This window comes from Pipistrellus hanaki (genome assembly GCF_964339955.1).
Source record: "Pipistrellus hanaki genome assembly, chromosome: 10".
Classification (NCBI taxonomy): Eukaryota; Metazoa; Chordata; class Mammalia; order Chiroptera; family Vespertilionidae; genus Pipistrellus; species Pipistrellus hanaki.
Window position 1 is genome coordinate 2,713,917 of NC_140512.1, and position 25,669 is coordinate 2,739,585.

The 25,669-nt window shown below is 53.7% G+C and overlaps 1 protein-coding gene across 3 annotated transcripts in view; it reads left to right on the plus strand.

The window, feature by feature from the left end:
- The window catches only part of DOCK4 (dedicator of cytokinesis 4), a 165,242-nt gene that overhangs the window by 108,019 nt on the left and 31,554 nt on the right, over window positions 1–25,669 (plus strand). For all 3 annotated transcript variants that reach the window (XM_084897150.1, XM_084897152.1, XM_084897151.1), the window contains exons 18-32: window positions 1,051–1,148; window positions 1,831–1,914; window positions 2,302–2,402; window positions 2,805–2,886; window positions 4,305–4,475; window positions 5,261–5,453; window positions 7,648–7,775; window positions 10,201–10,335; window positions 11,302–11,400; window positions 14,332–14,426; window positions 15,508–15,583; window positions 17,653–17,753; window positions 18,178–18,236; window positions 20,254–20,402; window positions 21,955–22,040. In XM_084897150.1, the coding sequence (XP_084753276.1) occupies window positions 1,051–1,148; window positions 1,831–1,914; window positions 2,302–2,402; window positions 2,805–2,886; window positions 4,305–4,475; window positions 5,261–5,453; window positions 7,648–7,775; window positions 10,201–10,335; window positions 11,302–11,400; window positions 14,332–14,426; window positions 15,508–15,583; window positions 17,653–17,753; window positions 18,178–18,236; window positions 20,254–20,402; window positions 21,955–22,040 (1,657 nt within the window). The remainder of the gene's footprint in view (window positions 1–1,050; window positions 1,149–1,830; window positions 1,915–2,301; window positions 2,403–2,804; window positions 2,887–4,304; window positions 4,476–5,260; window positions 5,454–7,647; window positions 7,776–10,200; window positions 10,336–11,301; window positions 11,401–14,331; window positions 14,427–15,507; window positions 15,584–17,652; window positions 17,754–18,177; window positions 18,237–20,253; window positions 20,403–21,954; window positions 22,041–25,669) is intronic.

Genomic DNA, 25,669 nt, shown 5'->3' on the forward strand with positions numbered 1-25,669 from the left:
GTGCACAGCTCTCCCCATCAACCCTGGAAACCCACCTGCTTAAAAAGAAGGAGTGTGGCTCAGTGGTTGAGCATTGACCTACCAACCAGGAGGTCACGGTTCTACTCCCGGTCATGCGTGGGGCAGCCCATTGAAGATTCTCTCTCGTGTTTCCATCTCTCCCTCTTCCTTCCTGTCTGAAATCAATAAAAATATTTTTTGAAAAAATTAGAGAGAGAGAGAGAGAGAGAGAGAGAGAACCCCGCCGCCTTCCTCCCTCTGGTTGTCTGGCCCATGAACTCGGCCGCGGCAGCTGTGGAATAAAGCTGGTTTGTGTCCATCAGGCGGGTATAGATTCTCTGTCGAGGTTCCCGCTCTGGGGCAGGGATGCTTAGGAAGCGAGGAGGACTAAAGCAAGGCGATCTGTGGGCAGACCGTCCTGAAAGCCAGGCCTGTGGTGCGGGGAGTCAGTACACACGCCTGGCTCTTCTCGTGGCCACGTAACACGTGTGGCGCACACTCCGCAGTCCGCATGGACAGGTCCTGCCTCGTGCTGAGGAGGGGCCCTCGCAGGCAGGCCTCCCGCCTCGGACGCCCGTGCCTGCGCAGTGCCTGGAGCTCTGGTCTCAGAGGCACCGAGGGGCGGTGGTGGCGGGAGAGGATGTGGGCATCGGGCACAAGGTGCCCTGTCAACATGGGCCCTTTGCTCACGCCCCTGAGTCCGCGGGCCAGCCTCTGTTTCCGTCTCTCCGCTGATCTTCGTTTCGGCTGCTCCCCATCCAGCGTGTTTCTGGAGGTGTATGTTTTAAAACCAGCAGCTCCCTTTATTTTGGAAAAATTGGCGGAAGCCTGTTGGCCCCAGGTTAAGAGACGCCACGCTGCCCCAGGCTTGGTCAGTCATGGGCCATGGTGCTCCCTACAGAAGACGCGTCGGTAGAGCTCTGTGCTGACCATCCAGTGTTCCCAAACCTGGAGCGCTCTGGGGGCGAGTCCCCGGCCCCGGAGGTTGTGGGTGCCCGGAGGACAGCAGGGCCGAGCCGGCTGAGACGGGCATTTCTGTTCTGTCCGAAGGCGATATGCTCGACCTCCTGAAGTGGAGAACCCACCCCGACAAGATCCCCGGCTGCCTCTCGAGGTTAAAGGAGATCGACGGCTCCGAGATCGTCAAGGTACACGCGGTCCCTGTCCCACTGGGGCCCTCGGGGTGGGGCTGGTCAGAGGGGAAGAGCAGCCCCCCTAACCCTAACCCTAACCCTAACCCTAACCCTAACCCTATTCCTAACCCTAACCCTAACCACCCTAACCCTAACCCCCCTAACCCTAACCCTAACCCTAACCCCCCTAACCCTAACCCTAACCCTAACCCTAACCCTAACCCTATTCCTAACCCTAACCCTATTCCTAACCCTAACCCTATTCCTAACCCTAACCCTAACCCTATTCCTAACCCTAACCCTAACCACCCTAACCCTAACCCCCCTAACCCTAACCCTAACCCTAACCCCCCTAACCCTAACCCTAACCCTATTCCTAACCCTAACCCTATTCCTAACCCTAACCCTATTCCTAACCCTAACCCTAACCCTATTCCTAACCCTAACCCTAACCACCCTAACCCTAACCCTAACCCCCCTAACCCTAACCCTAACCCTAACCCCCCTAACCCTAACCCTAATCCCAACCCTAACCCTAACCCTATTCCTAACCCTAACCCTAACCCCCCTAACCCTAACCCTAACCCTAACCCTAACCCTAACCCTATTCCTAACCCTAACCTTAACCCTAACCCTATTCCTAACCCTAACCCTAACCCTAACCCTAACCCTAACCCTTCCTTCTTCTCTCCCTCAGTTTCTGCAAGACACCCTGGACACCTTGTTTGGGATCTTAGATGAAAACTCCCAAAAGTATGGGTCCAAAGTGTTTGATTCTCTGGTGAGTTTGCGTTCACGTTCATGATGTCTTAACAGTGTCGCCTGTCCCTCTCCACTCACCTAAGTTGTTTCGGAAATGGACACTTAAGTCCTAACCAGTTTGGCTCAGTGGCTAGAGCGTCAGCCTGCAGACTTGAAAGGTCCCAGGTTCGAATCCGGTCAAGGCCATGTACCTTGGTTGTAGGCACATCCCCAGTAGGGGGTATGCAGGAGGCAGCTGATCAATATTTTTCTCTCATTGATGTTTCTAACTCTCTATCCTTCTCCCTTCCTCAAATCAATAAAATATATTCAAAAATAATGGACACTTAAGAGGGAGAGAATTCTCTTAAAATTCACAACCCCCCCGGGCCTGCCTGTGGTTTCCCGAGCGCGGTTTTCCTCTCAGGTTCACATCATCAATCTGCTGCAAGACAGCAAGTTCCACCACTTCAAGCCGGTGATGGACACGTACATCGAGAGCCACTTCGCGGGGGCGCTGGCGTACAGGTGAGCCACTCCCGGCGGCACTGGCACTGCGGCGGCCCTGGCAGGCTCCTCAGCGGACCTCCTGCCCGTCTCCCCTGAGTACACCCTCCTGGTGTCTCCCCTGAGCACACCCTCCTGCCCTGTCTCCCCTGAGCACACCCTCCTGCCCGTCTCCCCTGAGCACACCCTCCTGTGTCTCCCCTGAGCACACCCTCCTGCGTGTCTCCCCTGAGCACACCCTCCTGCCCTGTCTCCCCTGAGCACACCCTCCTGTGTCTCCCCTGAGCACACCCTCCTGCGTGTCTCCCCTGAGCACACCCTCCTGCCTGTCTCCCCTGAGCACACCCTCCTGCCTGTCTCCCCTGAGCACACCCTCCTGTCTGTCTCCCCTGAGCACACCCTCCTGCGGGTCTCCGCCCTTAGGGACCTCATCAAGGTGCTCAAGTGGTACGTGGACCGGATCACGGAGGCGGAGCGGCAGGAGCACATCCAGGAGGTGCTGAAGGTAACCCCGGACAGACGAGGCCGCTCAGGGCACCGGGCGTGGCCCTGCCTCAGGGAACCGGCCCCGCCACTCGGACAGGGTGGGGAGTGGCGCTCACTGCGCCCCAAGGATCTAACTGGCACCCGGCCAGCCGCTGCAGAGCCGGGCACACTGGAGGGCACCCGCCAGGCTCGCCCATGGCACCCGCCGGGGATGAACCCTTCCTCTCGGGCGCCTCCACCCTGGGGTGCGGGCTGGCAGGAGGGCTCAGTGTGAGGACTGCGGGCAGGCGGGCAGGCGGTCAAGCTTGGCTGTTCCCGGCTCTTGCTTTTATCGTCACCTGAGAACAATTCCCCTTGCCTTTTCGGAGAGAATGGTGGCTTAGCAGGGACCGTGGGAGGGAGACAGGATTGCCCGGTCTCCGCCTTTAAGGCTGCCCGCCTCCTGGCACCGCTTGCTCAGGTGCCCAGGAGATGCTGAGCCCTCACTGCACACACGTCCCAGAGAACAAGCTTCTCGACGGGGTGGGCCGGGACTGCCCGGCCGGCACCTGACGCCGGCGGTGGGTGCCGCCCGGGTGATGTCGGTGCAGGAGAGTAGACACGGAGACACTTCATAAAACAGGCATTTTATTCATGATAAATGGATCACGGGGTCTGCTTGCAGGAAGATACCACGTGGCGAGAGTGCACGCTAGCAAAGCAGAATTACTTCCAAAACAGACTCTTCTTGTTCATTTAAAAATCTCTGAGGATGAAAGCAATTTTTGCCCCTATAGAATTTTTATATTTACGTATTAAACGTTTTTTGTTTAAGTTGTCCAATGAGAGTGGATGTTCAGTATTATCCTGGTGTCAGGGGTAGAGCATGGTGGGTAGGCACGTGTATCACGTACAGAGCGATGCCCGGATGGGTCTGGGACCCCGGACACTGCGACAACATGACGGAGCTATGCCAGCACTAACGACTCTCCTCCTGCTGCTGTGCTCACCGCCTGCGACTGTCCTGTAACGGCCAGTCCATCCTCCTCCCTCCCTCCCTCCCCTGGCCCCGGCCCCGGCCCCGGCCCCGGCCCCCGCCCCGGCAGCCCCGCAGGGGTGTTAGATGGTTAGACCTGCTCCCTCGTTAGTCCCAGAGCAGGGAGCTCTCTCCCACGTGTGCATGCTGCTCAGCGCCTCCCGGTCCTTGGCGTGTGAGTGGGGACGTGCGGTCTCACTGCGCCGGCTCCCTGCGCCGGCTCCCTGCCCGCCCTGTGCCCGTGGCTGCCCCTGAGGTCCCGGTGTCCGTGTCCGCTGCGCCGGCTCCCTGCGCCGGCTCCCTGCCCGCCCTGTGCCCGTGGCTGCCCCTGAGGTCCCGGTGTCCGTGTCTGCTGCGCCGGCTCCCTGCCCGCCCTGTGCCCGTGGCTGCCCCTGAGGTCCCGGTGTCCGTGTCCGCTGCAGGCCCAGGAGTACATCTTCAAGTACATCGTGCAGTCGCGCCGCCTGTTCTCGCTGGCCACGGGCGGGCAGCATGAGGAGGAGTTCCGCTGCTGCATCCGCGAGCTGCTGCTGTCCGTGCGCTTCTTCCTCTCGCAGGAGAGCAAGGGGGTCGGGCCGCTCTCCCAGTCCCAGGTGCGTCCCTCTCTCTGTAAATGTATCGCCCCGGCCAGCGTGGCTCAGTGGATAGAGCATCGGCCTGCAGACCAAAGGGTCCCGGGTTCGATTCCGGTCCAGGGCACGTACCTTGGTTGCGGGCACATCCCCGTTGGGGGGTGTGCAAGAGGCAGCTGGTAGATGTTTCTCTCTCATCGATGTCCCTAGCTCTCTGTCCCTCTCAATTCCTCTCCGTGTAAAATCAATAAAATATATTAAATAAATAAATAAATGTATTGCCCTGGCCAGTGTGGCTCAGTGGATAGAGGGTCGGCCTGCAGACCAAAGGGTCCCGGGTTTGATTCTGGCCAAGGGCACGGACCTCGGTGGCAGGCTGCTCCTCCGCCCGGGCCCTGATCCAGGCTCCTGCAGGAGGCAGCCAACCCATGTGTTTCTCTCTGTCCTTTCCTTTCTCTTCCACTCTCTCTAAAAATCGATGGAATAATGCCTCTGGGTGAGGATTAACCAACCAACCAAATAAATAAATATATTTTTATTGATTTCAGAGAGGAAACGAGAAAGAGAGGGAGACAGAAATGTCAATGATGAGAGAGAATCAGGGACTGGCTGCCTCCTGCACGCCCCACAAGGGGTTGAGCCTGTAACCTGGGCACGTATGTGTCCTGACCAGGAATGGAACCCTGCCCTCCTGGTTCACAGGTGGATGCTCAGCCCTGAGCCAGGCGGCCGGGCCTCCCTGATGTTTCACAGCTCGCGGCCCAGGGCATGCTGGGAGGTGACCTGCGCTCGTTTCTCTCTCGAAGGCCGTGTTCCTGAGCTCCTTCCCCGCCGTGTACTCCGAGCTGCTGAAGCTCTTCGACATCCGGGAAGTGGCCAACCTGGTGCAGGACACGCTGGGCAGCCTGCCCACCCTCCTGCACGTGGACGACACGCTGCAGGCGGTGAAGCTGCAGTGCATCGGCCAGACCGTGGAGAGCCAGCTCTACACCAACCCAGGTGGGCGCCCGCAGGCCGAGCACGCCCATGCTCACAACCCGAGAGTCATTCCTCTGAGCTGTTTGCCCACGGCCTTTACCTCCTGGGTGAAGTGAGGGAGATGGGCCTGGAGCAGAGAACCCGATGCTGTTCCTTTGGGGACGGGGCTCCCCACGATAGACAGGCCTCCCCGTTAGACTGGGACCCGCAGCCATGGGCGGGCCTGGCCTGTGGGGTCGCTGACAGACGTGGGCTTGTGCTGCCCGGGAGCAGCCTGGCAGGTTCCTCCAGGGGGACGGACCCACCAGAGAAGAGGTCTCAGCTTCTGAAGTGGGGGGTCCCCCTGCGTGCCCCAAGAAAAGCCTCGCTGTCCGCCCACAAGCCGAGTGCTCGCTGGCGATGAGGCGTGACCAGGCTCTGTGAAAACCAGAGGCCAGAGGGAAGATACTTCAGGGAGAAAATAAAACAAAACATCAAGAAAATAGCTCTGATTTCCCAGAGACTCGCGGTGCAGGCCTGAAATGAGGAGGGGTGGTGTCGGGAGGTATCACCCCAGGAAGCAGCCAGGAGCGACCACGTCAGGGAAATGCAGCGTCCGGGCGGAAAATTCCTCTGACTTCCTGGTGGCGGCACGGCCTAGAGCACGTGGGCCCCTCGGAGGCAGGGCCTGCGTCCCCGTCCAGCTTGCAGGCCCGTGACACTGGCCTGGGGAGGGAGAAGGGACCCTTGGAGAGGAAATGCATCGCAGCATAAACAGGAAAACTTAACAGAAGAAGACTTGGGGGTAAAGTAGGGAAATAGCCCAGGAAGTTGGACCAAAAAATAAGATTAAAAAAATAAAAAGTCAGAAAAAGGAGAAGATAGTTTAAGAGATCCAAAAAGAGGGACCTCTCACCCTTTGAGACAGCACGGAGGGACCCGGAGAGCTTTCTGCTGAGCAAACTTAGCCCGCCAGGGAAAGACAAGACCATGCGATCTCACTCAGATGTGGAATCCAATGACCAAAATACACTGATGAGCAAAACAGATCCCGAGACATAGACACATGGGACAGACTGAGGAATGTCGGAGGGGTGAGGGAGGAGGCAGGAAGGGATTAGTCAGAGAACGCGTGTGCATACATGCACAGCCCAGGACAGAGACAATAGTGTGGCAGAGGCCCGGGGGCCGGGTGGAGGGTCAATGGGGATAGAAGGACCTCTGTAATGCTTTGAACATTAGAGGTAAGTTTAAGAGAGAGAGAGAGAGAGAGAGAGATTCGTGACGTGCATACAGGCAAAGTTCCAGACACAGGACAGGAAGAAGTAAAAGGGAAGAAAATCTCACAGCCATCACTCAAGGCCCGTTCCCCGAGCTGAGGGATCTGAGTTTACAGAATGAAGAGACCAGAAGACAAGGAATAATCATAAAGTTTGAATTACCAGGAGTGGTTTCCCAAAGGCTTTCAGAAAGAGATAAACCAAAGCCAGACAGCATTCCCGCCACGTGCGGAGGGCCGGACATCAATGGCAGCACACACACACACACACACACACACACACACACACGTCTGTTTCTCCATGCGCCCTGAGTTCTGGGCGGGGCCGGGGAGCCAAGAGGTGAGGGGAATAAACCACCTGCATCCGCCCTTCTAGGCAGCCAGAGGTCATCCATCTCAGTGGAAAAGGCCCGAGAAGCATGTCTTTTTGATATTTATAGGTAAAACAAGCAATTTAAAAAAAAACAACAACACCTATTTCTTTTTAAAATATATATTTTTATTGATTTCAGAGAGGAAGGAGAGAGAGAGAGAAACATCAATGATGAGAGAAAATCATGGATCAGCTGCCTCCTGCAGGCCCCCTATTGGGGGTCAAGCTTGCAATCTGGGCATGTGCCCTTGACTGGAATCGAACCCGGGATTCTTCAGTCTACAGGCCGACGCTCTGTCCACTGAGCCAGACCAGCTCAGGCTAAAAACCCCATTTCAATAGAAGTGAAACCCTGTTGCGGGCAGGAATCCTGGGTTGGGAAAGGAGCTACTGGCTCTGAGCAGGAACGTGTAGGACTGGTACCTTCTTAGCTACACGTGCTCACAGTGCATCCACCACCACGCCACACTCCTGCTGAGGATGCGGGGGGGGGGGGGGAGGGGAGGGGCTGTCACTCCTGCTGAGGATGCTGGGGGGGAGGTGAACGGGGGCCGTGCAGGGGGCACTGACGGCTCCTCCCGCAGATTCCAGGTGCATCCTGCTGCCCGTGGTCCTGCACCACCTGCACATGCACCTGCGGCAGCAGAAGGACCTGGTGGCCTGCGCGCGCATCCTCAGCAACGTGTTCTGCCTCAGCAAGAAGAACGGCGCGGTGAGTGGCCCCCGTCCCGCCCCCTCCCGCGGCTCCCGGCCTAACGCCGGGACCCAAAGTCTTCCAAGAACCCCGTGGCGCCACCCCCACGCCCTCCCTTCCGTCTCCGGCGGGGTGGGGCTTTGTGTTTTTCTCGGAAGGAATGTTTTTCCATCTCGCGGGGTGGCCGTACCCCCAAATAATCTGGGTTCCCGAAGCTTGCAGACGGGCAAGCTGACACGCTCAAGGTCACACGCTGTCAGCGGCCGGCTGGGCTCTGACTCGGTCCTGTGTCCATCCCAGGGCCTCACCCCCTTTGCATGTGGGTCTCGGGCAACTGCTGCACAGCCGGCGTGTGTGCTGGTGTGTGTGTGCCGGCGTGTGTGTGGTGTGTGTGCCGGCGTGTATGCCAGCGTGTGTGCTGGTGTGTGTGTGTGGTGTGTGTGCCGGCGTGTGTGCCGGTGTGTATGCCGGTGTGTGTGTGGTGTGTGTGCCGGTGTGTGTGCTGTTGTGTGTGCCGGTGTGTGTGCCGGTGTGTGTGTGGTGTGTGTGCCGGTGTATATACTGTTGTGTGTGCCGGTGTGTGTGCTGGTGTGTGTGTGGTGTGTGTGCCGGTGTGTGTGCCGGTGTGTGTGCTGGTGTGTGTGCTGGTGTGTGTGTGGTGTGTGTGCCGGTGTGTGTGCCGGTGTGTGTGCTGGTGTGTGTGTGGTGTGTGTCCCGGTGTGTGTGCCGGTGTGTGTGCCGGCGTGTGTGCCGGTGTGTGTGCTGGTGTGTGTGTGGTGTGTGTCCCGGTGTGTGTGCCGGCGTGTGTGCCGGTGTGTGTGCTGGTGTCTGTGCCGACATGTGTGTGGTGTGTGTGCCCGCGTGTGTGCTGGCATGTGTGCTGGTGTGTGTGCTGGTGTGTGTGCCGGCGTGTGTGCCGGTGTGTGTGCTGGTGTGTGTGCTGGAGTGTGTGCTGGCGTGTGTACTGGTGTGTGTGTGGTGTGTGTGTGGTGTGTGTGCCGGTGTATATACTGTTGTGTGTGCCGGTGTGTGTGCTGGTGTGTGTGCTGGTGTGTGTGCTGGTGTGTGTGCCGGTGTGTGTGCCGGTGTGTGTGCTGGTGTGTGTGCTGGTGTGTGTGTGGTGTGTGTGCCGGTGTGTGTGCCGGTGTGTGTGCTGGTGTGTGTGTGGTGTGTGTCCCGGTGTGTGTGCCGGTGTGTGTGCCGGCGTGTGTGCCGGTGTGTGTGCTGGTGTGTGTGTGGTGTGTGTCCCGGTGTGTGTGCCGGTGTGTGTGCCGGCGTGTGTGCCGGTGTGTGTGCTGGTGTGTGTGTGGTGTGTGTCCCGGTGTGTGTGCCGGTGTGTGTGCCGGCGTGTGTGCCGGTGTGTGTGCTGGTGTCTGTGCCGGCATGTGTGTGGTGTGTGTGCCCGCGTATGTGCTGGTGTGTGTGCTGGTGTGTGTGCCGGCGTGTGTGCCGGTGTGTGCGCTGGTGTGTGTGCTGGAGTGTGTGCTGGCGTGTGTACTGGTGTGTGTGTGGTGTGTGTGCTGGTGTGTGTGTGGTGTGTGTGCCGGCGTGTGTGCCGGCGTGTGTGCTGGTGTGTGTGGTGTGTGTGCCGGCATGTGTGCCGGCGTGTGTGCCGGCGTGTGTGCTGGTGTGTGTGCTGGAGTGTGTGCCGGCGTGTGTGCTGGTGTGTGTGTGGTGTGTGTGCTGGCGTGTGTGCCGGCGTGTGTGCTGGTGTGTGTGGTGTGTGTGCCGGCATGTGTGCCGGCGTGTGTGCCGGCGTGTGTGCTGGTGTGTGTGCTGGAGTGTGTGCCGGCGTGTGTGCTGGTGTGTGTGTGGTGTGTGTGCTGGCGTGTGTGCCGGCGTGTGTGCTGGAGTGTGTGCTGGTGTCTGTGCCGGCGTGTGTGCCGGTGTGTGTGCTGGTGTGTGTGCTGGAGTGTGTGCTGGCGTGTGTACTGGTGTGTGTGTGGTGTGTGTGCCGGTGTGTGTGCTGGTGTGTGTGCTGGAGTGTGTGCTGGCGTGTGTACTGGTGTGTGTGTGGTGTGTGTGCCGGTGTGTGTGCTGGTGTGTGTGCCCGCGTGTGTGCCGGCGTGTGTGCTGGTGTCTGTGCCGGCGTGTGTGTGGTGTGTGTGCCCGCGTGTGTGCCGGCGTGTGTGCTGGAGTGTGTGTGGTGTGTGTGCTGGCGTGTGTGCTGGCGTGTGTGCCGGCGTGTGTGCCGGTGTGTGTGCTGGAGTGTGTGCCGGCGTGTGTGCCGGCGTGTGTGCCGGGGGCCGGCTCCTCGCTGCCTCCCGCCCTGTGTTCTGCTAGAGAAGGTCGCGCCCGTCGGTGGCCAGGGGACGTCCAGCCGGTGAAGCTCGGCGTTGCCCGCCGCCTCCCTCTCTGCTTGGAAACACTCCCCCCTCCCCCCCCCGAGAGCCGAGCGCGCGGTGAGCCGGACGCCCGGGCACGAGGGCTCCTCTCTCTGCAGGAGAAGGCCGTGCCCGAGGAGATCGACGTGATCGTGGCCAGCCTGCTGGACATCCTGCTGAGGACCATCCTGGAGATCACCAGCCGCCCGCAGGCCTCCGGCTCCGCCACGCGGCTGCACTTCCAGGACGTCACGGTGAGCGCCCGGCGAACGGCCGGGGCAGGGCGTGTGCGGGTCACAGCCGAGGTCGCCGGGAGGGGGTGCCGGGGAATCTGGGCTCTGGCCTGGGTGTGACACAGCAGAGTGCGGTCAGATGGGGCTGTGCTCAGCCGGGGCCCCGCGTGCCCGTGGGCCGGGCAGAATCACACGCAGAGGAAGCAGCGTTTGTAACCGCGAGGGTCCGAGTCCCGGGATGGGGGGTGTGGACCGAGGGCCACGCGTGTTACTGCGTGAAAGCTGCCTCCCGTGCGGTGGATGTTGGAAAGGGAAGCCGTTACGAGGGTGTTGTGTGTGTTTTTTTTCAGCCGGAGAGAGCTTTTTAAAGTTCAAAGAACAGTTGGTGGAAGAACAAAATGTACCATCCTTCTTTATTTTTTAAAAATATGTTTTTATTGATTTCAGAGAGGAAGGGAAAGGGAGAGAGATAGGAACATCAATAATGAGAATCATTGATCAGCTGCCTCCTGCACACCCCCCACTGGGGACCGAGCCCACACCATGGGCCTGTGCCCTGACTGGGAATCGAACCGTGACCTCCTGGCTCATAGGTTGATGCTCAGCCACTGAGCCATGCTGGCCGGGCCCTCTCTCTTCCTTAAATAAGAATTATAGCACCTGCCTCACAGCGTGGATGGTGTGATGAACGAAGATGTGGTAAATGCGCAGTTACTTCCCTAGTGAGACGCTCTCACCGCAGGCAGGAACTCCTCTCCAAATTTAGAAATTCAGGTACAACCAGGACATGGTTCTCTGGGGAGAGATTCGGACGGTGACATTATGGTGAATTTAGAGCAGGAAGACTCCATAGGGGGAGTTTGTGTCATAATGGTTTGTGGTTGTGTTTGTTTTTTTTAATGTTCTATTTTAGGGTGGTTCAAAGCAAGTCGCTGGTGCGTCTGTGTCCTCGCTGAGAAACACGCTGTCTGTTTGTGTTTTAATTAGGGGGAGTTTGTTGCCTGTCTCCTGTCCCTGTTACGACAGATGACAGACAGGCACTATCAGCAGCTTCTGGACAGTTTCAGCACAAAGGAGGAGCTCAGGGTAAGTGACATGTAATGGTGTTTTTAATGTCCCTTTTTAGCGTCTCTCGTTCTTCGGCATTGTTCAACAATTGCTCTCCTCCTTCCCATCAAACTTGAAGCTGCCTTTTCTCAGCTTCGTCCACGCATCTGCTCACCCGTGTGGGCTCTGTAAGGCCAGCATGCAGCCCGCCATCTGCAGGCCTTACATGCTTGCTGTAGCGTTTCTGTGCTCACGCAAAGTAACGAACTCTTACCTTGGACAAGAACGTAGCGTGTAAAACACCTGTCATCAACTCGCCACAGGCCAGAAACAGACTGACCGAGCTGTGGAGACCGGGGCCCGGGGCCTAACCCTAGTTCGGTGGCCTTGGACTCGTCACCCTCAGAGAAGATAAGAGCCCCCTGGGATGTGTGAGCGGGTCCCATCCCCCCGTGAGAGAGTCCGGCTGCCGGGGCTGACGCCGGAGGCGGAGCTGCGGCTGATTCTCTCGGTCAGCCTGTGGCCTCAGCAGCGTGCTGCGCTCCTCCGACGCGCTGACAGGCAATAAAAAATATTGATGTTCCCAAATATCTTTGCCGAGGTCAAGGGCACTTTGCTGCTTCCTTCATGGCGTTCCCCGGAAGCGTGGACGGTGATTGTCCTCAGTGGGAGGAAGGACCTGCCGTCCGTCCTTTTGTTGCTTCTCTCTCTCTCCATCCTCCAGGTTTCCTCTGGGGACCCAGACATTACCTGCAGCTTTATCCTGGGGAGGTCTGAGCCTGGGGGGAGTCCAGGCCGGTGGGGACGGTCACGCTGACGGCACAGGACCGGAGCCTTCCCGGGGCCCGGGGGAGGCGCACACATTCCTAAAAACATGGGTGACACGTCAGGGTTGGCTGACTCCGGTGGATTGGCATGTCCACGCTCCAGCCTGAGCCCCCCTGTTTCTCACGCTTCGCTTCACTCCTGAGTGTAGGATTCCAGTGGGTGAGCAGCGTCGGGCCTCTGCCCACAGAAGGCCACGCGTGGGGCTGAACAGGAGGACAGGGCTGCAGGGATTGGCCCTCGCCCGATGTGGGTGGTGGAGGAGCCACTGTTGGCTCAGGAAGTCGGGACGTCATCGCTGAGCCTCTCTGGTCCTCAGAGTGACTGAGGGCAGCGAGTCCTGCCTTCTCTCCCCGAAGGCCGTGGGCGCGTGGCGGGAGGCTCCGTGTCACAGAGGTGCGTGGGCCGGGGCCGGAGGCTGCCGCGCGTCCCTGTTAATTCTTCCCTCCTCGGAGACGTTACTTTAGAAATGAACAAAAGCAGAAAGTAAGACGTGATTAGGGCTTTTTTCCTTCCTTCCGCCGTCAGGAATGGCTCCGTGTACGCCCACCCTCTCCTGCGGGCTGACACTCGTCCTGGCCCCAGGTGTGTGAGTGGGAGGAGAGCCGCAGGGTCCTGCGTGCTGTGGATTATGGCTTTCCATGCAGAACTGCCGGGCGGGCTCTAAGGCTTGAGATTATACATGTTCCGGAAGTTATGTAAAACATTGTAACCTTTCCTGGTCTTTTGTGTACTGGCTCAAGAACCACATCAGTCAGGCCAGCGTGGCTCAGTGGTGGAGCGTCGGCCTATGAACCAGGAGGCCACGGTTCGATTCCCGGTCAGGGCACAGGCCCAGGTTGTGCGCTCGATCCCCAGTGTGGGGCCTGCAGGAGGCAGCCGATTGATGATTCTCTCATCATTATTGATGTTTTTCTCTCTCTCCTCCCTTCCTCTCTGAAATCAACAAAGAAAATATTTTTTTAAAATCCTATCTGATTAAGCCTCACTCCAGCTTTAAGCCTTGGGGACTCCCTGTTACTCGCAGGACAGAGCCCCGGGTCTCAGCAGGTCTTAGCGGTCCTCAGTCACCTTCTCTCCGCAGTTCCTCAGCCGCTTTCAAGACAAACACTGTCTGTTCCTGATGAACCCCGTGCATAAGTTTTAATTCACCGGGATCTTCCTTTTGTTTGTTTTGTTTTGCTTTTTGTTAATCCTCACCTGAGGATACTTTTTCATTGAATTTTTAGAGAGGGTAGAAGAGAGGAGGAGAGACAGAAAGAGAAACATCGATGCGAGAGAGACATATTGATTAGTTGCCTCCCTCACGTGCCCAGCCCAGGGCTGGGGATCAAGCTCACAATGGAGGTACGTGCCCTTGACAGGAATCACTCCTGTTCTCAGTGTATGAGTGGATGCCAAAGAAGCTGAAATAAACTCTTGTCTAAATATTTACAAGCTTGAGCAGAGCTGTCGGAGTATGTTACACACACACACACACACACAGAGGGACACAGCATGTTTCTTAGTTTTTAAGAGTCTGTCTTCTGATGGTTTGAGTGACCACCATAATCTTATATTCAAGCAGCTTACATGTGTAACATAATGTGCTGCTGGGTTTGACAAATAACACTTTTGTGTTTGGGGTGATTGTTGTTTTTACATTTTCAGCAACTTTGGCCTTCCATCCAGTCGTTAGAGATATTTCTCTAGCAACCCTTACGGTTACAACAAAAACTCCTTAAGGTTCAGTCAGTGAATCGAAATCGAAGGGAGACTGCACCCCTGTCTTTTGGAGCCAGGCCAGCTACACTCCTTCATTCCACGGGGTGTCAGCGGGCCGTGCTGTGGCCCCTGGGCCCACCCTGACGAGGTGTGAGGAGCAGATGGCTCCACGTCTGACAGCAGTGTTTCCAGATGGCCTGTGGGAAAACATCTCCAGAAATGGCACTGCCCTCTGACATGACAGCTCTGAGCAGCATGCCTGGACAGGCCATTGTATTTGAAAAATTTTTTTACATAAGAGAGGAGTGTTTTTCCACTCTGCTAGCTGCGAAGCATGGGTCTGTGTGTGTGTGTGTGTGTGTGTGTGTGTGTGTACGTACGTGCAGGTGCATTGCAATAACCAATGCTGCAGTAAGATGGTCTGTTTCCTTCCCACCCAAGGACTTCCTGCTGCAGATCTTCACCGTGTTCCGAATATTGATTCGGCCCGAGATGTTCCCCAAGGACTGGACTGTGATGCGCCTGGTGGCTAACAAGTGAGACTTTTTTTTTTTAATAGTCTTTTTAGAGAGAGGCAGACAGAGGGAGAGAGAGAAATGTCAATGGTGAGAATCACTGATCAGCTGCCTCCTGCACGCCCCACACTGGGGGTTGAGCCCATAACCTAGATATGTGCTCCTATCAGGAATAAAACCAGTGACCTCCTGGTTCATAGGTCAGTGCTCAACCACTGAACCACCCCGGCCAGGCTAGTACAGCCTTGATATTAAGGATACATGAAGGTCATCATCCAGGGTTAGAGCGGAGGACAACATGACATTTTTAGTTTGATCTCAAGCTCCAAGCTGCCAAGTCCTGGGGTCCTTTTCCTCTGCTTTTGAATTACCTTCTCTCACTGCTTTTAGGAAAGTCACTACCACTTGTTTTAAATGGGTGGACTTTACCAAATAGGAGGCAGCTGATCAGTGATTCTCATTGATGTTTCTGTCCCTCTCTCCCTCCCTCTAAAATGAATAAAAAAAAATATATATATATATATATTTTTTTTTTTTAAATATATTTTATTGATTATGTACAGAGAGGAAGGGAGAAAGATAGAGGGTTAGAAACATCGATGAGAGAGAGTCATCGATCAGCTGCCTCTTGCACACCCCCCACTGGGGATATGCCCGCAACCAAGGTACATACATGCCCTTGACCGGAATCGAACCCGGGACCCCTCAGTCCCCAAGCCGACGCTCTATCCATTGAGCCAAACCGGTCTCGGCAAATAAAAATATATTTTTTAAACATCAAACAATAGAACAGATAGATGATGTCCTGAGAATCCTCCCCTCCCCCACCTTATTCACCCTTGCCCCACCTGGGGAAAGCACCTGTTAGTTACTTCCACGGTCCTCCCTGCATCAGGGTCCCGAGATCCCAGCCTCGCAGAAGGCAGACTGGGCATCCTTCCGTACGTGGCTCTTTCCTCCAAAATCCTGGCCATTGTCCCACAGTCTCACATGCAAAGCCCTCGTTCTTCCTTTTTTCCTTTTCCTTTTCCCGCTAGCTGTACAGCATTCTTCTGCACTGGGGGGGCGTTCCTAACTTTCTCTGTGTTACTTTGATCCCTAGCGTGATCATCACAACGGTTCTCTACCTGTCAGATGCGCTTCGTAAGAACTTCTTAAATGAAAACTTTGACTACAAGGTAAGTATTCACCTGGTACTCAGAGACATTGCCTCGTGGATTTGTTTTCTCCTAACCATCGGAAAGTAAATTTGTTCTGGCTACCTCAAACTCACCTCGGGCCATCTGTGTTTTAATTGTGAATAACAGTAGGAGAGTTTTCATTGTATGTGTGAGCAAGTCATGGCTCTAACGGTGCTTACCCACCAGGTGGAATCCCAGTGCCTAAGAGGGAACAGTACTGTGTCATTACCAGAATTTTTTAAAAATGTATTTTTTATTGACTTCAGAGAGGAAGAGAGAGGGAGAGAGAGAGAAAAAAAATCAATGATTAGAGAGAATCATTGATTAGCTGCCTCCTGCATGCCCCCGACTGCAACCCAGGCATGTGCCCTGACCAGGAATCGAACTGTGACCTCCTGGTTCAGAAGTCGATGCTCAACCACTGAGCCACATTGGCTGGGCTTGTTACTATAATTTTTAATTCTTGTCTTCTCTTTGTGACACTCATGCATGACTAAGGAGACTTAGAACACGTTTTTAAGACATATCTTAAGATAGAGTTTATATGAAGAAAACACAAAGTAATCCCATCACTTCCTTTACTTTTTTGTTTTCCTTTTTTTAGAATAAATCAATGAATGAGAAGGGAAAAAAAGATTAAGGTTTTCTAAAGCAGAACTTTACTAACGTGTCTGTAAAGTGCCTGGGTCTCTAGTAAGAGGTCTTGACCTACTTTTTCAGGGGCAAACAGGAAATGGTGAAGCGGTGGGTGGAATGTGCTGCCTCTCCTTCATGATGTCTATGTTTTGGGGCATCTTTATTTTTTAAATAACGTTTTTCACATTAAATATTTAATAAAACATCCTATTGATTAACTAGAAAATATTAAAAAAAAAAACACAACACCACAAATATATTAAGACCAATGGAATTTTAATGATTGCATATTTCTTTATATCAGACCTTATAATTATATCAGACTTTATAATAATTAACCTATCAACATTTCATAATCAAAGCTCTCCTTTTTAATACTTTGGTTGTTTCTAATATTTTGTTCCTATAAATTATTTCTATGTACATTCTTACAAAATAAAACTTGGCATATGTCCCCAATTATTTCTTTGAATAAATGTTTATAAGTGAAATTGCTGAGTTAAAGGTTGTACCACCCATTTGATTATCTATATCTGTACCAACATTAGGACTTTTTTTTTGACAATTTGATAAGGAGTAAAAATCTTTTTTTTGCTCTAATTTGCATTTTTTAATAGTTACTTGTTATTGACCAGTTGTTGACTAAAATTCATATTTTGTGAATTGTCATTCTGGACCTTGATTCGTTATTTTGCTGGGGTTCTATCATACTTTTTAATTGTGAGAACTCTTTACATATGAAAGATATTAATCCTTTTTAATATTTCTCCTATTTCCTTTTTAATTTTACAAGGAAATACTTGGTATCGGTAGTGAAGTATTTTTTTTTTTTCATTATACCTTATATCTTTTTGGTTAAGTTTTTTGTCAGCAGTTTTATTCTTGTCACTCTCTGATGCTGTTTTGGGGATAAGAAAACTTGGAATCAAAAGATTTGTCTGGGCAGGGAATTTTTATATACCGTATGAATTTAAAGCAATCAGCATTTCCAAAGAAGTGTGTGCATTCTTTTGAATTCTACATTGAAAGGAGTTCCAAAAAGGAATTCACACGGGAATAAAGCGATTCATCTCATAGCTCTGCCTCCTTAGAGACACACAGTTTTAAGAGAAATGAAATATATTCCATTTAAATATACCCGAGAGAGCCTGACACCTGTGGCACCACATGGAAGCAATATAGTAAAAGAGAGTGTTTATTTAGTTTGTTTCTTTAGTGTAGACCATTTACAGCATATGTAAAAGTAGGGAGAGCAGCATAAGGAACTCCCGTGTGCCCATAACCAACTTCTACTGTTATCAACGCAGGGCCATCAGATATCAGCCATACCCTCTCCACTTACCGCTTCAGAAGCAAATCTACGTATCATCTCACTTCCCCTGTGAATATTTCTGACAACATAGTACATACATTTCTCACTCTTGTTTCAGATCTGGGATTCCTACTTTTACCTCGCGGTCATTTTTATAAACCAGCTGTGTCTGCAGTTGGAGATGTTCACACCTTCTAAAAAGAAAAAGGTATTAGAAAAGTAAGTACTGGTGTGTAATCAGACGGGAGCATGAGGCATACAAAGTGCTGCGCCTTCCAAAGGGTGCTCCAACGATTCGTAGATTAGATGTTCGCGCCAGAAATTACACAGGAGAGGTGATGGCCAGGAGGACATGCAGCGGGCTTTTCTGGGAATTTCAATATTTTGAACTTATTGTAACCTTTTTATTGGTCCTCAATCTTTCAGGATTCAAAATTACTACCCAAGTGAACATTCTGGGGCGTATCTGTTTTATTAAAGATTGACATGAAGATTTGAAATAGAGGCATCAAGACATGCACGTTGAAATCTTTCATTAAACACAGACTGACTTTTAACTCAGACGGAGAGATAGTATCCTAGAGACACAAGTCTGCCTCTGTTTCGGAGGCTCTGTGTCAGGCCTGGTTTTCTTCTGTCTCAGGTACGGCGACATGCGGGTGACGATGGGCTGCGAGATCTTCAGCATGTGGCAGAACCTGGGTGAGTGATGGGAAGAGAAGCCACGGGCTTTTCACAGCTCAGCCCGTACTGTTCTCCGTCCATTTACCAAGGGCAGGGTTTGAAACCAAGTGTCTAAACCAGTGAAGGTATCCGTACAAAGTAATGACACGTTGGCATTGGTCAGGGTTATGACTAATTCTTTAAATTGGTGTCTGCCTGAAAAAAGTCACCTCATCTTCGTGAGTTTCCTTATTGTGGAGTGATACATTTTATAACCCAGCTCACTCCAGTCATACATACAATTTTAGCAGTGTGTGAAGAACCTTTTGGAATTTGCAACTGTAACATCTCAAAATCTCTAGGACTCCCAATGTAGATGAAACTTCATGGAAATTGACTTGAGCATCACTACTCTTTAAAAAAAAATTGAAGCCATTGACCTATACCATGAAGAGTATAATCAGAGGATGTGAAGGCATCTGCAGTTGCTAGGAAACCATTAGACCTAATTTTGTTAGCCAATCACAGCAGACAGAGCGCGGTATTCTGGCAAATGATGATGGCACAGGTTTGGTTACATAGAAAAGAATACTTGGAAAATATCAATAGTTCCAAAATCTCCTTCAATATTTCCTATTTAACTTGGTCTGTTACTCATTTATGTTAAGTACGCACGTGGACCGTGTCCATTCACTACCACTGCGTGGCTCCTCCTGTGGTTAAAGGGACGAACCTGTTTGAACCGAACGTGCGATGACCTGCAGGGATCTCTGCTCTGGCGCTCCTCGGAGCCCAGCGTGGCGCAGGCAGGGTGTGTTTTCTGTTCATGAAAATAGAAGCATCGTCTTTGGCTTCCATTCATGTCACAGAGTGACTTTTGACCCGGACACGTATAGTTCTCAGACATGCAGAGCCATTGGGGGAAGCCCTGTCGGATGGGTAATGGAGCTCCGTGCTCAGTGCTCTCGGGCTGTTTAGGCTCTGGTCCACGCCACGGTGAGAAGGCCGTAGTAGGGTGGTTTGGGTACCAGAAGGTCGAAACATGGCCGCTGGCCCTCCGGGGCCAATCGGAGCATCGCTGTGCACGGTGACTTCCCCGGCAGCCTGGTCCACGCCAGGAGACCCGTGCACGCGGGCGCAGGAACCCCTTGCTCAGCTCAGCGGCACCTTCAGGCTTCCTACGATGCCATCGCAGGCGTCATCAGAGTTTCTCCTGCGCGCTGTCTTCCGAACAGAGATATTTGTAACCCTCTGGGTTTTAGATTAAATGGCTTCTTTGGGAAGAAGAAAGTGGAACGTTCGATAATTCGGTAAATTAGCCTAACATCCGGTTTATATGAACAATTCCCTGATGGTCCTAAAACGTCATCGACAGCCCGGCCAGAGTGCCTCAGGGGTTGGGCGTTGATCTGTGAACCAGAAGGTCACAGTCCATTCCTGGTCAGGGCACGCACGCTGGTTTCAGGCTCAATCCCCAGTAGGGGGCATGCAGGAGGCAGCCGGTCCGGGGTTCTCTCTTCATGGCCCTGTCTTTCCCTCCCTCCCCCTCCCATGGGAAGCTGTGCTGTCTTCTGGAGGTGCCCCCACCTTCTCCACACGGCGGATAACCTTTGGGGATACAGTGTTCTCTTCTGTCACATGTCTTTAAATGAAAGACGTACCTGGGCGTGCAGTAACGAGCCTTACTTTTTCTGTTAATTCCATGGAATAGCTTCACCAGTGTCGTCCTTCCACCTGGTTTTTAACGGCAGCATAAAAGTTCCAATGTGTGTGAGTGTTCAGTAGTAAATATCACCGATTCCTGATGACTTCTATAGCTTTTCATTGTACCTTATGCCTTCTTTAACTGAAAAAATGAATTCTCTCGTTTTTAATAAAAATGGAGAAATATTAATCAACACATTGAAACGTGCTGTTTGCGTATGAGCTTAGGGAAATAGCTCCTTGCTTGGGGAGGCAGTTATCACTGAGATGACTGTACTTGCAATCGTTCTAAACAAATGTTACAGCGTTAGTTTTCTAAATGCACCGGGATGCCAACATTCCTTTGCTTTAGGGGAGCACAAACTTCACTTCATCCCGGCGCTGATCGGCCCCTTCCTGGAGGTGACCCTGATTCCCCAGCCCGACCTGCGGAACGTCATGATCCCCATCTTCCACGACATGATGGACTGGGAGCAGCGGCGGAGCGGCAACTTCAAGCAGGTGGGCAGTGCCCTCGGCGTGGGGAGACCTCCGTCACTGCAGGGAGCGGGGGAGTGAACACCCAACTGGCCACCGGCAGCTAGGTGCCCCCTGGCCGCCCCCCCGAGCGCCCAGAAAGCCCTGAAAAACCTCTTCCTACCCTTCAGCTGAAACAGTCTGTGATCTGCCAGGTCTGTGTTTGAGGACGGGCAGGGACTTCCTTTGCTCTCAGTTGGGCACAGCGTGGGCCAATCAGAAGGTTAATGAATCTGAAAGCCAGGGCGCTCCCAGCAGTCTGCGTGGCGTATGTGGGAACGGCTTAGCTCTGAGCATCGGACGCACAGTGTCCTTGCCGCTCTTTGCTCAGAGAATTCATTTAAAGGGAAAGCGGTGGAAATTCCTGCAAAGGCTATTCGGAAGAGACGTAGGCTCTCGGAGGCCTGGTCTCGTTTTGCAGAGACCCGGGGTCTTATTCCAAAACCAGATTGCGTAAGAGACCAGCTGCTTCTGCCCTCGAGCTGCAGATCCTGGGCCTCCTTCCCGTTCGCACAGTCACTGTCCTCCCCTGGACACACTCAGCTGTCCTCGCCTGTGCGCCCTCACCGGTAGGGAGGACTTGTCCTCGCGTCAGGCCTTTCTCAAACCCAACGAAAACCGCCGTCAGTTCCACCGGCGAGCCGAGAGCCTCTGTGGAACCGCCCTGTCCCCAAAAGCATGGGCTCTCAGCGTATCAGTGTGCACACTTATTTTCAAGAAAGCCAATAGGTGGATGAGAAGCTATTTACAAACCATGTTGGGGACCCCCTCTGATGCCCTTTCCTTTATCCCGATTCATTGTGATTGAAAGGGACCGTCCATAGGGCTTAGGCCTGCACCCAGTCTGACCGCATCTGCTAGCCCATCTGCCAGCCCAGCTGTTTTCGCCTCGGCAGCCAGGTGCTTCAGCCTCTGTCTCCTGCCGGCCAGTGCCCAGCCCCGCCTCCCGGGGGCAGCCAGGCCCTGCGGGGCTTCCATGCTGGAGCGCAGGGAGGTCTGGACCACAGTTTTCAGGAAATGCGTCCCCTCTCTCCCTCCTGAGCCCTGACGGGAGCATTTCCGGAGGATCTGCCATCTGTCCGTGGACGGGCCAGCTTCTCGCTTTCAGCAAAGATTCCTGCCGCCTCATTCTGTGTGGAGAAGGAAAATAGATAGAAAACACAGAGATTTGAATGAACGTTTCTATATATGTACAGTGATTTAAAAAAAGAGAGAGAGAGAGAAGAAATGAGCCTTGCCAGTGTTTTTAGCTCCTGGAAAAGGGCTCCATGTTGGAGCTGGGCTGCAGTGTTCGGGTTGGAGTGGACAGGGAGGGGTTTGGGCAGCAGCCAGAGCAGCCCCGCGGGGAGTTCAAGGCCTGATGCTCCATCTACAGAGCCCCTTAGGACTCTGTCTACTCTTAACCCAACCCATCTTGTCACTTCCGCACAAGCCGATGGGACTGCTGCTTTTTCTCGGGGACGTAACTTTGCTTCCATCTGCCTGGAAGCGCCCCTTGCCCCGGGGAGCGGAGAGAGCACTGTTGGGTGTGTTGCAGGTGGAAGCCAAGCTCATCGACAAGTTGGACAGCCTGATGTCGGAAGGCAAAGGGGACGAAACCTACCGGGAGCTCTTCAACAGTATGTGAGTAACGGTTCACCCCCAGCTGGTCCTGCCCGGGGTCACGTGTCACCTCAGGCAGCCGAGAGCCGCAGACAGTGTGGGCAACACGGGTGTGCCTGGTGGGGGTAGTGGGAGAAGCTCGGGGTCGTGGTCTGATCTGGATAATGGGTTTGATTACATTGATTGAACATGTCGTCTTATTTTAATCGCTAACTGCTCAGGCCACGTGTTCCATAAGAGAAACAGGAAGTGGGTCCTCTAGGGTAGATTGGGCATGAACAGTGAGGAGGAGGCGGGACCAGCCAAATGGGCTGGGCCTAAAGGGGAGGGTTGCTCAGAGAGGTCTGTATTTCTGTAATCAATTGGCGCCCTGCCTTGTGGACCTACTTCCAACCTCACCCAATGGTTGTTGAGGGGAGGAACTTACTTTGAACCTGACCCAATGCTTGTTGAGGTGTGGATCCCACTTCCAACATCATCCAATGGTTGCTGAGGGGCGTGACCAGCTTCCAACCTCACCCAATGGTTGTGGATAGGCTGAACCCACAGCCAACCACAACCAATGATTGTTGAGGGGCGGGACTAATTTTCAACCTCACCTAATGGTTGTGAAGAGGTATGACCCATTTTGAACCTCATCCAATGGTTGTTGAGGTCTGGACCCAATTCCCACCTCACCCAGTTGTTTTTGAGAGGTGGGACCCACTTCCACCCTCACCCAATGGTTGTTGAGGGGTTGAACCCACAAACTAGTCCTTGGGCTGATGAGCTTACCCTGAACATAATTGGCCAGAGCTGTTAATTACATTTTCAAAAGTAAAATTTTTTATTTTGGAATAATTCCAGAATTACCCCACAATTGCATAGTGAGTACAAGGTTCTTGAGCACAGGTCTCCTGTTGTTCCCAGCTTCCATAACCCCGGCACCGACACAGCTAACACGTGAACGCCACGTGCCCTGACTCGTGCCCTGCTTGAACTGGACTGTACACTTGTGTTTCCCTGGTCTTTCACTTATAGCCTTTTTTCTGGTGGAGGATCTACCCAGAACCCCGCACTGCTTTTAGCCCCATCTGTGCATTGTCTCCCAGTCGTCCTTGTTTCTAATGACCTTGATGGGCTTGGAGGGTGCTGTGTGGAGAGGGGCTACAGCATTTGCACAGGTTCAAGACCGGGACTAATGAGAGGACCCAGTCTTCTCTTGGCCGTGTGCATGTCCCAGCTTGGAAGGCAGAGCCTCCCAGCACAATTATATCCAACAGCTAGAGGATTTTTTTGTTTTGTTTAGTTTTGTTTTTTTAGCTTGAACCCATGGTCTGAACAAGTGGCCCCACTTGCCTTAGTGATATAGGCTGCAGGTAACCCAGGTCTGTTCAGGTGCATGTAATGGAGTAGGATCGAAACCCTTGAGAATGCTGTGAACATCTTCACCAAGCCCTCACTTTGCCTCGTGGCATCTGCTACAAAATAAAGACTCGGCCTGTGGGCTTGGGGGCTGTCTCTCAGGAAGCAGCATTTCACCGAGCCCCAGCTTTCATTGTCTTGTCTGTCTTTTCCAAGCTTTTCAGCCGTCCCCTCTCAGGGCCACCCTGGGCCTGTCTGGCTGCACAGTGCTAGTTCTGTATTTGGAAGGATGCCTCTTGGATTCTCTGATGTTTTCCTCATCACAGACCGGGGTTTAGGGAAGAGCACCACATGTGTGGAGCATGCTCATTGCACAGAGTCAGGGCACGTGGTACCAACACGATTTATCCGTGGATCCCTATTGATGTTGGCCTTGGTCACCAGGATCCTGGGGAGTCTGCCAGGGTCTTCACTGTACACCTGCTGTGATTTCCATCCCACAGTCTGAGTATTGGGAGAGAGACACATAGTGCCTTTTGGGAAGGAGAGGAAGGCTGGGGGAGGGGCTGGGAGTGTTTTTGGACGACACAGTTGCTCGTGTCATTGAGGGTAGATTGGGCATGAGCAGTGAGGAGGAGGCGGGACCAGTCAAAAGAGCTGGGCCTAAAGGTGGGGGTTGCTCAGAGAGGTCTGTATTTCTGTAATCAATTTGTGCCCTGCCTTGTGGACCTACTTCCAACCTCACCCAATGGTTGTTGAGGGGCGGAACCCACTCCCAACCTCACCCAATGGTAGTTGAAGGGTGGGACCCAATTTGAACCTCACCCAATGTTTGTTGAGGGGCAGGACCCACTCCCAACCTCACCCAATGGTAGTTGATGGTCCAATGGTTTGTGAGGGGTGGGATCTACTTTCAACCTCATCCAATGATTGTTGAGGCATGGGTCCCTCTTCTAACCTCATCCAATGGGAGTTGAGGGGCTTGACTTACTTCCAAGCTCACCCAAAGTTTGGTGACTGGTGGGACCCACTCCCAACCTCACCCAATGGTTGTTGAGTTCAGGACACAATTCCAACCTCACCCAATTGTTTTTGAGTCATCTTTCTCTAATTCCAACAGCACCTTTATTTACCTATACTGCATCTTCCTGAAATTAGTAAGAATCGGGATTTATTACTCTTAACAATGCTGACATTGAGGGTCAGAGACTCCAGGAGATGGATCAGAACAGGGCATCAGAAGCACGCACCGCCCCCCCTGGCTGCCCTGAGGCGTCATGGTGCCGGATTGAGACTTGCCTGGGGCTGGGCCGCTGTGGGAACACACAGGGTGCTCCCTGCCTTGGGGGGCCTCGGGAGTTTTCCAGAAGACGTAGCTCCCATCCCAGCTTTTCCCGCAGTCCCTGCTTCATCACACTCTGCTCCGAGTGAGGCAGTAAGAGATCTTTGCTGGCGATCACACACTAAGTTGTAGTCTGCAGGCAGGATCAGCTCTTACACACACTTCCGAGGCGTGGCCCTTTTCCAGGGTGAAGACCAGGCGCAGGCACAGGTGTTTTAGGGATGGCCTCAGCCCTGTCCTGTGTGACACAGAGCGCGGGAGACGAGGGCCAGATCCTCCCCCAACGTTCCTTCAGAGGTCAGGGCGCTGAGCACGGAGCCTCCCGCAGGGCCGTGGAGTCTCCTGCCTGTCTGCTGAAGGAAGAGGTCCCCTGGTGCTGTCCTCAGACGAGCCTCTGTCCTCAGCACGGGGCACGGGCCTGACTGCGGACCAGGCGAGATGCCTCCTCGTGCTCGGCCACGTGGTGGAGCATGGACCCCTCCCTCTCTCCCTCTCCCCGTCCTCTCCGAAATCAATAGAAATCTTTTTTTAAAAGCGCCTCCTCTTCCCAAATCTCGTGTCAGGTAAGGTCGGAGGGGGAACCTGGGCACCAAGAGCCAGCCTGGCTGCCAAAGCCCAGGAGTTGGGTTCTAGACTCAGCCCCCACCCTTGGGTGCTGGGCCGTGGAGGAGGCGTGCTGCGGGAGCTCTGCTCTGCTCGCGGAGGCTGTGCGGCTCTGAGGCTGCTGCGGGGGCTGTGGGAAGGGAGAGGAGCCGTATTTTTAGCTCCCTTACCTGAGCCCTTTGTCTCCGGCCCCGGGGGTGTGAGGTGTGGGCCGCTCAGGAGAGGCTGCTGCCACACCCGCAGGGGTGGGCAGGCCACACCCGTGTCAGCACTCAGCTCAGCTCCACTTTGGCATGGAAGTCTGAAATAGTGCTCTTCAGAGGCTGTGTTTGTGTTTAAAAGAAAGCACTTAAAAATGTTC